At 51.1% G+C, this 16,034-nt stretch overlaps 5 protein-coding genes across 5 annotated transcripts; 3 read left to right on the top strand and 2 right to left on the bottom strand.

Moving 5' to 3' along the window:
* Positions 1-1,456: 1,456 nt before the first annotated feature.
* LOZ57_001145 (uncharacterized protein) lies at positions 1,457-2,271 on the top strand (the record flags this gene model as incomplete). The annotated part of the gene is made up of 2 exons (XM_049250237.1): positions 1,457-1,939; positions 2,128-2,271. The coding sequence occupies 2 exons, from the start codon at positions 1,457-1,459 to the stop codon at positions 2,269-2,271; spliced, it is 627 nt and encodes a 208-aa protein (XP_049110597.1).
* A 1,358-nt stretch (positions 2,272-3,629) lies between these two features.
* Positions 3,630-6,209, top strand: LOZ57_001144 (uncharacterized protein; the record flags this gene model as incomplete). Its single annotated transcript, XM_049250236.1, has 2 exons — positions 3,630-3,692; positions 3,753-6,209. 2 exons carry the CDS (start codon positions 3,630-3,632, stop codon positions 6,207-6,209), a joined length of 2,520 nt encoding a protein of 839 aa, XP_049110596.1.
* A 1,453-nt stretch (positions 6,210-7,662) lies between these two features.
* On the bottom strand, positions 7,663-9,694 carry LOZ57_001143 (uncharacterized protein; the record flags this gene model as incomplete). The annotated part of the gene is made up of 5 exons (XM_049250235.1): positions 7,663-8,521; positions 8,583-9,032; positions 9,092-9,385; positions 9,446-9,534; positions 9,587-9,694. The coding sequence occupies 5 exons, from the start codon at positions 9,692-9,694 to the stop codon at positions 7,663-7,665; spliced, it is 1,800 nt and encodes a 599-aa protein (XP_049110595.1).
* Positions 9,695-10,416: 722 nt separating this feature from the next.
* LOZ57_001142 (uncharacterized protein) lies at positions 10,417-12,121 on the top strand (the record flags this gene model as incomplete). Its single annotated transcript, XM_049250234.1, has 4 exons — positions 10,417-10,441; positions 10,491-10,769; positions 10,825-11,208; positions 11,265-12,121. 4 exons carry the CDS (start codon positions 10,417-10,419, stop codon positions 12,119-12,121), a joined length of 1,545 nt encoding a protein of 514 aa, XP_049110594.1.
* A 423-nt stretch (positions 12,122-12,544) lies between these two features.
* Positions 12,545-15,230, bottom strand: QRI7 (Mitochondrial tRNAs modification protein; the record flags this gene model as incomplete). Its single annotated transcript, XM_049250233.1, has 4 exons — positions 12,545-13,919; positions 13,997-14,188; positions 14,243-14,269; positions 14,866-15,230. 4 exons carry the CDS (start codon positions 15,228-15,230, stop codon positions 12,545-12,547), a joined length of 1,959 nt encoding a protein of 652 aa, XP_049110593.1.
* Positions 15,231-16,034: the final 804 nt, after the last annotated feature.

Here is a 16,034-nt window from a genome sequence, read left to right as displayed (position 1 = left end):
CCTTGGCCTGCAGCTGCAGCGCGGCCGGGCATCATCGAGAACGGGCTCCAGGGCGCCGTCCCGCCCGATTTAGCACGCACGCACGCACACGCGCTCGCTCGCTGGCTGGGCTAAGCTGGCTGCTGCTGCTGCTGCTGGCATGACCTCCCCCTGCTCGCCTCAGCACGGCTTCGTGCAGCCCTCCCCCGTCCCTAGACCCTTCCCCAGGACGGCTGGCTGGCTGGCTGGCCGGACGGACGGACGGACGCACGACGGACGGTGGACAATGGCCAGGACTGCAGAACTATAACTATAATCAGCGCAGCTGCAGCAGCAGCAGCAGCAGCCATAGACAGTGCCTGGCCGGAACGCCGCCCCGGGTGGAGCCGCGCCGGCCCTGCAGCCTCGCAGGCAAGTCAAGCAGCGTCGCCCTTGGGGCTGCGGCCGCCTGCCGGCCGGCGGCGTGCCCATTGCCATGCTGTTGTGTTGAGTATTGAGCTGAGCTGTGCTGTACTGCTGCTGCTGCGCCGGGTGTCAGTCCCGTCCTGGCTGCCGGCCACAACCCAGCAGCAGCATCCTTGCAGGCTGCATGAGCGCCCGCCCCAGGCCGGCGTTACGAACACCGCGGCGGCCCCAGGCGCCTAGCGACCAGCCTGTGTGTGGCTGCGAACGCAATCATACCCGCCCACTCTGCTGCCAAATATGGATCCCGGCTGGTGCTACACCGCGTTTTATATGCCCGCCGCCCGCCCTGATATCCGGCCTGCGCTGTGCTGCCGCCGCCGCCGCCGCTCGCTGTCTGTGGCCTGCCCCCTTCGTGGCCCGAGTGATGCCCCGTGCCTAGCTCGCTCGTTCGCCTGGCCGTTCGTCCCCCGCGCGTCGTCTGCCCGGCTGCGCGCTGTCTCTGCGGCCTCCATGCCCCCCTCTCCCCGTCTCCAGTCTCCCGACCAGCCTGCGACGCCGGAGCGTCATCGCGTCAAGCCCGGCGGGCTCCAGCTTGATTCCCGCCCTGCACCGCTTGCAACGCCTGCGCGCGCGCCTGCGACCCACTGCCGTGTGCGCGCTCTGCCCGCTATTGAAAACCCCTTAACCTTGCTCTAGCTTGTATGCATCCTTTGGCCGATCCACTGCACATATATTCGATGTTTTAAGAGCGCGAAAAAAAAAAGGAAAAAGAAAAAAAACCTTCGCGCGCGCTGCACTTGATAACCGCTTTCCTGCGCCCCCGGCTGAGCATATTCGGGGCGAGCCCCATTCTTGCGGATGCGCCGTGAACGCACCCATCCCTGCCTGCGCTGCTGTCCCAAGGGCACGGACTCAAATAATGCCCAAGCAGCCGCCTTCAAGAACCCCCAAAAGGCCGGCGCCATACCACTATCACCATCATCACCACCCTTCCTCTCGGGCTGCCAGACTCGGCTCCTCGTCCGCTACTGCTGCTGCTGCTACTCCTGCTCCTCCCCTCCCACCCCGAACCATGAACCCCCTTCGCACCGCCGCGCCCACCGCCGCCGCCTCGCACGCCCTCAGCCCGTGGCCCGCCCCGGTTGCCCATGCGCGCTCGCTGCCCTCGCACATCACCGCCTACGCGCCGTCGCGGCGGCTCGCCGGCCCGCCACACACGCCTCCGGCCACCATTGCGCTGCCCGTCAGCCCCGTGGTGCCGTCCAGCGGACTCGGCTCGACGGGCCCGTGGTCGTCGCGGGACGACGAGATCTTGCTGGCGGCGCGGGCGCAGAACCAGGGCTGGAACCAGATCCAGCGCGACCACTTCCCGTCCAAGTCGGCCAACGCCTGCCGCAAGCGCTACGAGCGCCTCAACGCCAAACGCCGCGGCGCCGCCGACTGGAACGACGAGCGCATCGACCGCCTGGCCAACAGCTACATGCTGATGCGCGAGCAGACCTGGCGGCCCCTGGCCGATGCCGTTGGCGAGAACTGGGAGGATGTGGAAAAGATGGTGAGTCGTAACTGCTACTAGCAAAAGGGACGAGGACGAGGGCACGACAGCCGCTCCCCGGCTAATCAATTCCCCCCTCCTCCCTCCCTCCCTCCCTACCTCTCGGGCGCGCTTCCTGGAGGAAGCCCTTTTTCTTCCGCTGCTTTCTTTTTTGGCCTGGCCCCTTTTTTTTGCTAAGATCATGGTAGTGCCTCGAGCGCGGTGCCAGAACACTACTTCCCACGTTGGGCCCTCGCGAATTACCCCGAGAACATCCCGAAGGCCGAAGCGGCAGTCAAGACAGCTATAACGAAGACCGGGTCCGAATACATCGGCTCTTGCAGTCGCCATGATCTGATGCTTGCGTCATTCTCTTTTTTTTTTTTTTTTCTCCCCCTTTAGACCTTCAACCCTTTTTACACACTCTGTTGTCCATCATCGGCCCCCCTTTTTTTCTTTTTTTCCTTTTGACTTTATGCATCTCACATCATATCATATGCTTGTTCATTTCACCTCGCTTATCATTTATGTTTCTTGCATTGTGGCATTATGCTCATCATCGTCCGATTTTCTTTTGATTTTTGATTTTTTTATTATTTTGATTTTTCATTTTCTGCGGGGGAGGCGGAGGCGGGGGCGGTATGCTGTTCACCTTCCTTTTTTGTCCTTCCTTTTTCCTCATGCATTGTTGGGATTTGAACTACATAATCAAGGTTTTTTTTTTTTTTTCCCTTCCACAGGGGGTTTGTCTTTCGACTGCATTGCGGATGTTAAGATTGATAGGATGGCATAGGAAGCGTGGCTTGGAATCACGTCATTTTTTTTTTTTCATAATATGGAGTTAGTTAAGTTCACTATAGCTATACCCTGCACCTATAACGAAGAGAAATTAAGTCAACCGATCATCCAAAACAAAACGCGTCGCCCTCCCCTCTGTGCCTGGCGGGTAATGGGAGATAAATATAGAATAGTAGTAGCAGGGCAGGAAGCAAAATTCATAAATATTAACATTAGGGCAGAAGCTAGTGTTTAGGGCTGCTGCGTTGTTGTTTTGTTTCTACAGGGCAAAAAAAGGAGCTAATGAACTACTCCGGACATAATAACATAAACTACGGAGTTCAAGAATTGTGATCTCCAAAAGACCATCCCCCCCCCCCCACCACGTGGCCCTGCGCACTAAGAAAGAAGCATCACCACAAGCACGGCAACCAAAAATCCTCCGCTGCCGCCGCGAACCGCTGATGCACTGCCCTCGAATGCTACCCCTACAGGGAGTGTTCCTGAGGGAGCCGTGGCGCGCTCGGTACTCGAGCTCAAAAAACCCGACGACGAGGACGTCGACAGCGGCGGGGCATCTTTGCTACCGCCGGTGCTTAGCGAGGCCGACCCCACCGCAGCTGCTCCGCCGCTGGGGGTCGGTTCCGGCAAAGACAACCCCCCGGAGGAAGAGCTAGTGACAAACGACGACGACGACGACGCCAGCAACCTTGGGGCGGAGGGCGAGGCCGTCTCGACAGCGCCGACGACGACGTCTGACGGAAGACCAACAGCAGTAGAAGAAGAGGCGAGAATCGTAGGAGCGTCGTTTGGATAGGCGGTGGACCCGGAGGTGTCTGCGGTCGCGATCCTCGAGCCGGTTGGCTGCGGCGCGGAAGCAGCACCTGCAGTAGTAGCAGTAGCAGCAGTAGCAGTGACAGCTGCAGCCGCGCTGATGGGGCAGACGGTGGTGGAGATGGGGACGGCGCTGGTGATCACGAATGTCGTAAGATGCGAAGTGGGACACTCCGGCACTGTCGGCGGGCAGGCGGTGACCGTTACGCGTTGGGTGCTGTAGATGGTGGATGTGGTGAATAACGGCGCCGATGCCGACGCTGTGTCCTCTGCGCTGCTGCCGGACGCTCTCAAGGTCGCTGCCGCGGTCGTCGTCGTCGTCGTGGGAGCACTGACAGGGGTGGTCCCTGACTGCGCTGAAAAGGAACTTCCAGAAGGACTTGATACCCCGGTGCTCGTTGTCGCGCGCTGCGAAGAAACTTCGGTAGGAGATGGGATTCCCGAGCCTCCTCCCGTCAACGTGTTGTCGTCTTGGGGTGGGGTCCTTGTGCTGCCCGAAGCGGTGACCGTCCCTGTGGGAGATCTGGTTGGAGGCGTCTCAGTCGCAATTCCCGAAGAAGGAATAGCGGGAGTATTAGACGCAGACGCTAAGTCGGTCCCGGTCGGGGTCGCTGTCGTGCTGTCCGCCGGAGTCCCGGACAAGCTGGTGGGCGATCCAGAGTTGGCCGTGGACACGCTCAAGGAGCTAGTGACACCGCCTGTTGCGGACACAGACGCGTCTGCTGTCCGAGTACCAGTTTCGGCTTCAGACGGGAAAATCGAAGACCCGGCTGTTCCCGTAGGAACGCTAGAAGCATTGCCCGTTGGAGTGGAAGAAACTGTGTTTGCAGATGAGCCCGTGGGCGACGAAGAAGCCGAGGCGATGCCTCCAGAAGCACCCGATTCTGTATTCGAGGAAGGAGTTGAAGAACTGGCTCCCGAAACTGTGCTCGATGCACTGCCAGTTGGAGCAGCAGAGCCGGTGTTTCCAGACGAGCCGCTGCTTGATATCGATGCGGAGCCTGTCGAACCTGTGTTTGCAGCACTGCCAGAAATTGCACTATCTGTATTGGACGTTATAGCCGAAGAGCCTGTACCTGTAACAGTGCTCGAGCCATTTTCCGTTGGAGTGGTGGAGCCTGCGTTTCCGGACGAGACACTCTGCGATATAGATGCCGAGAGTGTTGATCCTGTGTTTGTAGCACTACCAGAAACGCCAGTTACGGTGGTTGATGCAATAGTTAAAGAGTTGGAGCCTGTAGCAGTGCTCGATACACTATCAGTAGGCGTGGCAGACCCTGTGTTTCCAGATGAGATACTCTGCGATATAGTGTTTGCAGCACTGCCAGAAACTCCAGTTGCAGTATTGGATGCACCAGCCGAGGAGACGGTACTCGTAACGGTGCTTGATACATTGTTAGTTGGCGTGGCAGAACCCGTGTTGTCAGATGAAGCATTGGATGATATAGAAGCTGTTGATGTACTTCCAGACGTGCCAGTTTCGGAATTCGAGGAGCCACCTGAAGAACCGGTCGAAGCCTGGTCGGTTGGCGTGGCAGAAGCCGTGTTTCCAGATGAGGCATTGGATGATATAGACACGGTAGGGGTACCACTAGAAGTGTTAGATCCGGTATTGAGTGAAGCAGTCGAAGAATCAGTCCCTGTAGCTGTACTAGACGCACTTCCTGTTGGGCTAGCAGAACCTGATGAGGCACTAGGGGTCACGGAGGCCGAAGGCCCAGGTGTTCCACTGGTGATACCGCCAGAAGTGGCACTTTCACCATTGGAAAGAGAGTTCGAGGAGCTCGATGCTGAAATGGTGCTGGATGCATTATTTTCTGTAGATGATGCACTTCCAGACGAGGCACTGGGCGATATGGATGCCGATTCTGTTGGCGTTGCACTAGTAATGCTACTAGAAATACCAGATTCAACCTCAGTGGATGACGAAGCTGAAGAACCAGTCTGGGAGGCACTGTTAGAAATACTTCTAGAAGAGGACACTGTGTTTGTGGGTGATGCTGTTGGCGTTGCACCAGTAATGTCGCTAGAGGTACCAGATTCGACAGCAGACGATGAAACTGAAGCACTACCAGTAGCAGATGCGGTGTTTGTAGATGACGTACTTGAAGATTGCGTTGACGTTGTATCGGAAATGCTACTGGAAGTGACAGATTCAGCACTGGGTGATGAATCTGAGGAGCTAGTTTGCGAGGCACCACTGGAGGTACTGCTAGTAGTAGAAGCTGTATCTGCGGAAGATGCACTTGATGCACTTGAAGATTGTGTTGACGTGGTAGTGCTGCTAGAAGAATCAGATTCAACACTGGATGACGAAGCTGAAGAGCTCGTTTGTGAAGCACTGCTGGTAGAGGAAACCGTATCTGTGGACGATGCGCTTGATGATACAGAAGAAGTAGTGCTGGTTGCGCTGGATGTAGTTATAGATGCCGATGAAGAAGAGCTGCTACTACTGGTCGTAGTTGTAATAGAGCTAGATGCCGTATTGGATGGTGTTGGAGTGGGCGTCGGCATCGGCGTAGGGGTACTGCAGACTTCCCTCTCTGGGCCAGTGACTCCAATGTTGTCAAAATCGACATTAAACTCAGATATGCCTTCGCAAAAGAACTGGACTAGAAGCTTCTGTTCCGCTTTTCGAGGCTTCCAGTTCAATTTTACGGGCGTCCATTGGGAAGATTGATCGCCTACCCAAAGTTGTATAGAGCTGCTGGTAAGCCAGTTCGCATCAGACGAATCGTCGTCTTGAAATAAAGAAACGAAACAGTCCTGTCGTCCTGTTTGGGCGGGGGATACCCGCCATGATAGGGAAAGTTCATGAGTATCCCCTGCTTTCATGCCAGTCAAGGCTGTGGATAGTGTTGGTGTATCGGTCGTGCCTATCTTGACTTGACTATAGAGAGAGTATTGAATTAGTACAGGATAACGTTGTTGGCCACTGTCATCCTTACTAGAAGCTTTTGCCGTCAGGGGCACCGTCTTTGGTGACAACATTACCGCCAGAGGGAGCCCCGGTTAACGTCCAGCCCTTGTCACCGTTCTCAAACGAGGGATTGTCTACCGATTGTGGCCGTCGTACAGAGCATTGCGAATTAGTAGCTCCAAGAACAGAGCCTGAAAGAAGAAGTAGATGCACAAATGAATGTGCGAAAGAGCGTGCCATTTTGAATATAAAGAAATAGAGTCCAAAGGAAAGTAATACTGTAAGAAGTATATTAACGATTATCTAAAGAGAGACCGGACGGCTTAGATAGCCATCAATTAAAAGAAACGCAGACAAAACGAATGACTAGAGATCATACATAACGAGAGGCAGTATGAAATCTCTCGAAAGGAAAGAGATGGAAAAAAAAGGGGGATGAAGAAGAGAATGGGAGTGGCTGAACCTCTAGCTTTTGAACGAGGGCCGCTAAGCGCTCAGTTCTTGAGGTTGACTTCCAATGTAAGCCATCTCGAAGATTCAGGCTAAGAAAAGTCATCGTCGTGGGTCGCTTTCATACCGGGCGGGTATCCTCAAGACTGATTGGTGATGTTTTCTGCACTCCACCCAGGCAAAGAACCACCAGGGCACGAGCTAAAAAAAGGTCCAGTCAAAGAGCCCTATGAACATACTATCTCGTTATCTGACACCGACGCCGAGAGACCCGGTCCAGCCAGTGTGTCCAAAGAGACGAGAGTGGCGTAAAGAAGCCCATGAAGGGGCGACGCTGGCACTATCCAGCAAGAGATGCTGCATATTTCTTTCGGGTGACTTCTGAAAATAGCATGGCTACTTTCTCATGCAGCCACCATGCAAGAAGCACAACTATGAGTTGTCGTTCAAAGACGACTGGAATGCTGTGAACAGCAAGAAGGGCGGTCTTGAACGGTCGGAGTTCGCTGTTAGCGCCGGACGACGCCCTGGCTAGTTAAGCGAGAACCAGCAAGTTCAACGGCGCTAATCCACGAATAGAAAGGTTTCAGAAACCGATAAGTAGCGGGGAGAAACGCCAAGACGAGAAGCTTAACCATGTTAGAGTTGAAGAGAGCCTCACGTGGAGGCAAATCTGGGGTAAACAATGGAACGACGGATGAAACGACTCTTCATGAAATAAGTTCGATTGTTGCTTTTAAGACTGACAAACCTGGTATAGGAACTAAGCTGCTATCATCTTCCTCTTGTCCGACCCATCGAGTGTCTTGATATGGCCATGCTGATGGTTATGGACACCGTTGGGCCTTTTGGAATGGCCGAAATACTCACTTGCATGATGCTTGTGCTTCCCTTCCTTTGGTTGCCTCCTGCCAACTTCTTCATCTTCGCTCTCTTCGACCTCAAATGCAGGCCAGTCTTCCCAGCCGTCTTCCCACATTCCAGCCAACGTCTGTGCCTTTTTTTCCATAGTCATCCGCCTCTTTTTCATCACCCTTTCCCATCTAGCCATGTCGGCGTCATCTAAAAGGCAATCATCCAATAAACCCCTGATTTTTTCGACATCAATCCCCTCACCGATGAAAACAATCTCCTGTCTTCGATCGCCCCATTCTCCCTGAAAATCATTTCGAATAGCTTTGCAGACATCCTCATCTTCTGGCCAAGCATCATCAGGGACTTCTGCAAACCAAGGGCCTCCACAGTTCACCGTCAGCATTCCACCTGCTTGACTCCACTCTCCGAATTGAAGAGGTCGAGTTGCAAGCCAAAAGAACCCTTTTGAACGGAGAATACGCCCAAATGCGTGGGCTCGCTTATTCGCAAGAATGACGGAGGTGTCAGGCTGTTCAAAGCCCTTTATACTTTCAGTTTCCATCTCTACATCTTCATCCCCAGAACCAGGGCCCTCATTCGTATCCATTTTATCGATATCCCCTGAACCCTCGCCTTCATCTCCACTCTCTTCCCCGCCTTCTTCTTCTGTTTGCTGAAGAAGGACGAATTTGTCATGGAGAAGAGAAAAGAGCCGGCGCGGGTGAAACGGCTTTCTAGCAGTGTATACAAAATTATTAATGCCATACCTAAGAGTCACGATTAGCATTTTTGACATAGCAATCTTCTATGTCAGGTATGGATACGAACTCTAATGTTTCTGGTTTAGGAGCCATTTTTTTTCCTTGTGCTGTGTTCATAATGGTCATTTCGTGGAGACTATGCAGCCACCCCGAGCCAGAGGCCGCTTTTAGAAAATTGAACCTCTTTGTGCCAATTATTTCTTTAATATCTACCTTTGAGTAGCTGGCCTCCAAGAGCTTGGCATTAGGATTTAGCAAGTTCACGAGCTGCTTTATACGACCACGGACCTCTTTGCTGACAGTCTCTATTTTATTAATTATCACAACATCAGCAAATTCAATTTGGTCAACCATAAGGTCCGAGATGGTGCGTTCATCTTCTGGAACGATTTGATCCGAACCATAACGGTCCGAGAGGAATTCAGCAGTATCAAAATTTGATAACAAGTTGAAAGAATCGATTATTGTGACCGTGGTGTCCAGAGTAGCTACCATGTGGAGCCCTCCAAGCTGCGTACTGCAATACAAAATAAAGGTCAACCACTTAACCTATGAGCAAGGGGATGTTTGGCTTACATTTCGGAAAGGATTTTCTTGCTTTCTTCATCCGTGTCCATGATTATATCCTCTGCTTCAAGCATAGCAGCGCTAAATTCCGCAGTAAAAGTTTCTGCCACCTGCATGGGCTCACTGATGCCAGTGCTCTCAATCACAACGTATTCCACCTCTTTTTGCTTTGCAAGACGTGCCAGCTCGGAAAGCAAATCTCCACGAAGAGTACAGCAGATGCAACCATTCTGGAGCTGGATGAGTTTTTCTTTCGTCTGCGATACTACGTGGTGTGTGATGAGAGCAGCATCAATATTCAGCCTATAACGATAGAGCAATTAGCCTCCTACCTATGGAAGGAATTCTATCGAATTGACTAACTGGCTCATGTCATTGACAATGACTGCAATTTTCAAGCCATGGTCTGGCGTTTTGAGAATATGCTCTAGCAAAGTGGTCTTTCCACTTCCCTAGAACGATGGTGTCAGGATCTGGTTCACTTCATGTTAATCCAATACTAACCAGAAAGCCCGACAGGAGAGTGACGGGAAGCCGGCGGGTTTCTTGGCCACCACTTTCTGCGGAGGATACGACATTGGCAGTAGGCCCCTTGTCCGAATCGACTCCCATTTCGATCGTTTAACGCTTGCTAATCAGGTAGTTATATGGTATGTCACAGGTAGAGAAATCCCCAAAAGAAGGAGAAAAAGGGTGGGTGGTCATCATGTCCCCTTGGATATCAGAATCTTAGTCCCATTTCCGGAAGGCGACCAAGTTACTCATCATTTTCACTCGCTTCAAGCCCGGGAGCAATATGATCATGGCTATTTTCGGTATAGTTATCATACAACATTGGCAAAATGTCTCCTGAGGTAGATGCTCGGTCGTAATTGCGACGACATGATTGGGTATCGAAAACTACCTGCAGCAGGGCTTTTTGATGGAGCATGATCCTCTCCCCCAAGGTTCCCACCCCATGGGTATTTTTTGCTTAAACCAAAGGAACCAGTACTAGACACCCTGGTAGCTTCACCTTTTTGTCAGTTAGTTAACTGAGGTAGCTAGTTTAGTCAACTACCTGTTAGTTACATAGTTAACTAGGTAGTTAACAAACTAATTAGCGGGCGTAGGGTTTATCCGGCCACACCCTCTTGAGACCTCATCGCTGTAGGAGATGTTGCCCTCGATTGCTTGGGTCCGCCTCAGAACAAATGATGGGCTCGAAATCGTTACTTTTCTGTTTGTTTAAAAGACCCCGTGTGAATTCCACCCGGGTTCTCCGAACCATACCTCTGTTTTGGACTCGCGCAACACAGTATCTAAGTACTTCCACTTATACTGTATCCTCCGCAATGGCCAACAACAGCCCCCACACATGTAAATTCCTCTTGGATTGTTGGATTCGCGTTCTCATGCGGGAATATAGCCTTGTTTACCTATACTGCGGGCCGGTGGCTACGCCTTGACAAAGCCCAACGCGACGCGCGTTACGTGGAGTTTGACTTTGTCGCCCTATGTGAGAAAGTCCTTTCACTCTGCCCCTCTGCCACGTCAATTAAAAGCTTTTACAAGATTGAGGGTGGATTTAGTAAAGTATTGATTCTTGAAACTGATGATGGCAAACGCGTTGTCGTCAAATTTCCCACGTCTGTTGTCGGACCGGCAAGACATGTGACCAATTCTGAAGTTGCAACAATTACTTATTGTAAGATGAATGTTGCACTATCGGAGTAAACTCCAGTGCTAAGATGTGCCTACAGTGCAACGCAATACTAAAATACCTATTCCAGCTATTTTGGACTGGAGTGATGATCCTGCAAATCCAATTGGCGCGGCGTATATTATCCTAGAACACGTTGGCGGTGTTCTGCTACAGGAAGCATGGACAGATATGCCATCACACCTGAAAGTCAAATGTACTGGAGCCATTTGTTCCAGTGTTCTACCTGTGTCCGAGCTTGACTTCCCCGCATATGGCAGCCTTTATTTTTCCAATGCATCATTTCTTGATGATCGTTCGAAGAAACTATTAGAAAGTGATACTAAATATTGCATTGGCCCTCATTGCAGAGGTAGTACCTACTGGGATTGCAATGTTGGCGAACCAAGGCATTATACGTTTAGTGCGCCGAATAGAGGACCATGTGAGGCGACCGTATTCTATTCACATCTAACAATTGTTGATGATTTCAACTTTTAGGGTGTGATCTTTCTTCATATGCTGCTGCTCTGATAGACTCAGGCCTTGCAAGACTACCACAAGCAGACCTTCCTTTTCTCCATCAGCAAAACCCTCCCTATCAAGGCACCGTGGATAGGCATTTGAAGCTTCTTAAACTCGGCCGCGCCGTCTTGCCCGAACTTGTTCAGCATCCTGACATAAAATCTAACGCAGCGCCTATGCTCTTTCATCCAGATCTACACAAGAGGAATATCTTTATCTCTGAAGATGACCCGACCAAAATCACTGGAATAATTGACTGGCAATGTGCCAGTGTTGAGCCAGCATTCTATTATGCTGATGATTCACCTGATTTTGCGAAAGTCCCTGCCGAAGGCACGCCAGAGTCTGCTGATGAAAGCCTTTGCAGCCAGGCGTACGAAATAGGCTGCGCCCTTCTAGCTCCTCGTCTGGGAGGAGCTAGAAAAATAGACGAGACCCTCCTTAGGCCATTTCGATATTGCCATCGGACATGGAGAGATGGGTTTGTCCCTTTTACCCACGAACTATTGCAACTAAGAGACTCGTGGCAGAAGCTGGGGTTTGAGAAAAACTGTCCAATCCCGGCTTTAGGCCCGGATGAGATGAGCTTCTACAAAGAGCAGCTTTATACTTACAATTCTATGCTGGAACTGCGACAAGATATGGTGGAGACCCTGGGTGTGGAGGAGGATGGCTGGACATCTGAGGCTCGCTGGGAGGGAGTGAGACAGACTTATCAATATTTTTATGAGAATATTATGGCAAATTTGGAGGACGATAAGCAACGCAAAGAGGCTATATCTATGTGGCCTTTTGATCAACCCGCGACACTGCAGCAGCCTAAGCAGATTTGAAATTTTTTATGACTACTGCAAAAAAAAGCTCTCCATGCAAATTCCGGCTTCCCCTTCTGCAGGGCGAGCGAGAGCGAGAGAACCAAAACAAAAGATTACAATAATTATGGACCATTGTATGCGGAGGCAAGTGGAGTGGCCTTGTGAATGTATGTACGATATGATTGAGTGTAGTTAGTTATACCAGAAGCACGAAACCGGGCCCCATCTGACCGTAGGCTCGCTATAGTGCGTAATTCTGAGTGTATACTGCGTACGATAGCTGCGTTCGATGAATTTGGAGAAAATATGACCACAAAGCCTCGAAGATTTGGATATAACACAGGCCAGCAGGCAAATATACACAGAATTTAAAATCGAAGACTTTGAAATATACCATTGTATATACGTTCTAGAATTTTTTTCTGTGCATCAAAATTCCATTTATTCGCGCCGTATCCAATCCTCAGGTCCCAAAATTCCGCCATCATCAGCTCTGGAATCAAGAGCCCATTTCTTCAATGCCCGGCACTTCAAATCGGATTTCCAACCCGCCTCAAACATTTCAATTCCCGCCCAGCCAATCATTGCCGCATTATCTGTGCATAAATACATTGGTGGCGCAACAATGTCAATGTCCTCAAAGCCACGGACATCCAGGAACAATCGAAGAAGGTTCCGTAAGAATTGGTTCGCGGCGACACCGCCACTCACAACAAGCGTCTTCACAGGGCTCTTGGCTTGAGCTTGTCCTTTCGCGTTCTTACGATCCATTTTCCTGCGATTCTTTTTATTCAGGTGTTCAAATCCCGACGGATGCTGTAGCGACTGTAGAGCTAGCACAGTCCGCGAGGCCAGATGCTCGAAGCAAACATTCATGAACTCTCTTCCGAGGGCGACTCGGGCGTCGTAAGGAAGCCAATCATCGGCACTCCCGCCGTCATTGTTCATTTCCTTCCAAATGGCTTTGTAGTCTTCCGTTTGTTTGGTGGCTTCTGATACCAACCCTGAAAATGAGAATGCAAGTATCTTCTTTTCGCTAAAGGGTAAGGTAAAGGACCAGCCCCATTGTACATTTTGGCGCCGTGGAATTTCTTCTCCACGAGAGGCTGGCGGTTTGTAACCTGCATAGTCCGTCTTTCCATTCGGAAAAACAAATGATTCCAGAGCTTTGCCGTACATTGTTGTTGGAGAGTTCTTCAAATATGACATAGGCAATACAATTCTTCCAATCTTATCAAGAGCATCTCCAACGGCGATGTCAACTGTGGAAGCGAGAATCTCATGATCAACAATAGACCTAGAGTGTACTAGTAGCGTGTGACCACCAGACACCAAGAGGGACAAGAATGGAAATTCAACTCGCTTTGAGACCGTGATCGCTTCCGCAGACGGTTCAAGTGCGGTCGCCAATCTTGGAGTCAGCAAATGGGCCTGCATATGGTGCACCCCTACCAAGGGAATCTGCCATGCTACCGCCAATCCTTTCGCAGTATCCACTCCTGTAGTCAAGCTGGAGAGCATCCCGGGTCCTCGAGTCACAGAAATAAAATCCGGCTTCCTTCTACGCACGGGGGCCAAGGCACCATCAGCAGGTAAAATATCTATGAACCGTCCATTGCCATCGTCTTCATTGGCGGGTGGGAGGTATCGAAGGGCTTTCTGTACTAATTTAGCAAGATTTTGCTGGTGAGAGCCAAGCGCCACGATCGGATGAATGCCTCTATATTCTCTTGAGTCCGCGGTAATATTTTCGAGGAAGTGGACAGAGGTAGATGTCATGCCATGTTTTTCAACGATGGCGACGGACGTGTCGTCACTAAACTAAAATTAGCCAACGAAGCCAAAGGGTTTTAAAAACCAAGGGGAAAAATAATCTGAATGGGAATTGCATACCAAGATGATTCAATGGCAAGGGTCAAAAGCTGTCGAAGTTGGGCATGGCGTCGAGCCGGCAGTATTCTCTGGGGATAGACAATTCTGCATGCTGCCCGCAATGACAGCATTGATAGCCCTAAGGAGCGGCAGGTGAGCCGGTATTTGTGTGTTTCCTGGTGTTCCGAGTAGGATAAAGTCTGGAGAGATTGACTTCAGACTGGTTAGTAAGCCTCGATGGGCCGGTCTAGTCAAAGTACTCCATACCCGCCTTCTGATATCTCGATTGAATACCTATGAAAATTACACGGTATGAAGTAAATGAAACTAAGGATTTCAAACTTTGATATTTATTTTGAAATAATTGACTCTCCACAAGTAGCATCAAAGTCACATGGATGTGTACCCGTCTATATACATCGCACGGGTGCAATCCAGACCTTTACTATTCCTCTCAACCCTGGGTACCTCAACTAACCAGGCTAGCAGATCACTGGGCTAACTTTCCTTGCCTCATCTTCTTGCGACTCGTAGTAAAGCGGCGTTCACCAAGTACCCAAATATCTAACGACCAGGGCAAAAGTGCTTTGAAGAACCCAGGGTTCTGTCGCTTAATGGCACCGGATATCCTGCCATACGGTAAAATTACAAGGCTCGTTGTGGCTTGGATCCACTGGGCGCTTGATCAACTTTAATATCCTGATAGCTATCGCTGCTCTTAATCCTCTGTCTTGGATTCATGGTCGTATAAAATCGTAATGCTCCATCACACCCGAGGCATAGGTGTATAGTTGGTTTGATTGTGTTACCCATGATCGAAGTGAGGGTGCTTCGTATTTTATCATGAGACTTGAGACCATCTTCGCTCCTCCTTGCTCATTTTGACGTACGAGCCGTAGTACTCATCTGGATTCTCGATAGGCGTCACGCAGTGCACGGTTGGCTCTCCAATAAACTGAATCTTTCTCTTTGCGGTGGAGGCATTTGCAAGAGCAGAGTTCTTCTTTAAAATACTTTTCGTCGAGCTGGTATTCGAATATGTGAAACTCGCCTGCTGTGGCATGGGAGAAAGATGACCGTGGCTAGTTATTCTGTTGCGGGCGGTGTTCATTGTCGTTGGGCTTCGTGGAGCGGGTGAGAGCGGCGTTCTTGGAATGGCCTTTGATGCTGGAGACGGAATAGAGAGCGCAGTAACACCGCTCGCGACCTTAATATTGAGGGAGAGTTTGGGTTTGGCAACTCGAGTAGCATACATCGCGAACTGATTAATGATTGTGTTGTCAATTCTCAGTGGGAGGATAACGCGTGTGCTATATAACTAGTGGGGGATAACAAGGCGCAGTGCCAGTGGAGTGTGGTTGAGACAGGAGAATATTTAACTGTAACACGCAAGTTGGACCAGCCAACAGATCGACAACGGAGGAGCAAAAACCAACAGAAGAATAATAATCCCAAATAAAAAGAGGCAGAGCTTTGAGAAGCCAGTTCTCAGAGCAGATGCTGAAGAAAATAAACAAGCAAAGAGATGGGTCCGGGAAAAATCGGACGATGCATGGGCGGCACAGGGTTATTTATAGGCAGCGCCTCCACTCGCCCATCCATCGAGGCCCTGCGGGCGCGACTTTGGCCCCCGGCCATCAACGGCACGGCAGTGAGGGGAACGGCTCGTTAGGGCGAAAACTTTAGCCAGCATGCTTGGGGCCGTACCGCGAATGAGATCGTGAAGTTGGCCTGCTAGCCACCCACCCACTGCAACGGGCGGATCGGATCACACCGCCCAGGGGGCCTCGCCGCTCTGTTTGGCTCTGGAGAGCGGAGAAGGATGCATGCCGTCGAGCCTGAGGGAATCGATGCCGCCTTGACAAGCATAATTCCAACGCCGCCTGCAATGTTACCCCTCCGTTCGAGCCGATCAATGAGTTGGATGTGACCGAGCGGGAGAGCTGGGCGCTGTGCCAGACCAGTGTGAGCATCCGTCTGGCTGCCTTTTACTTTTTCCTGCTTCAGAATACCCTCGACAAATGGAAGAGCAAGGTTTGAGCCCGAGGATGTCTGTTTT

The sequence above is a fragment of the Ophidiomyces ophidiicola genome, assembly GCF_022830035.1.
Source record: "Ophidiomyces ophidiicola strain CBS 122913 chromosome Unknown scaffold_3, whole genome shotgun sequence".
Classification (NCBI taxonomy): Eukaryota; Fungi; Ascomycota; class Eurotiomycetes; order Onygenales; family Onygenaceae; genus Ophidiomyces; species Ophidiomyces ophidiicola.
The sequence above is the reverse complement of the archived record's forward strand: the minus strand, read 5'-3'. Positions and strand labels throughout refer to the sequence as shown.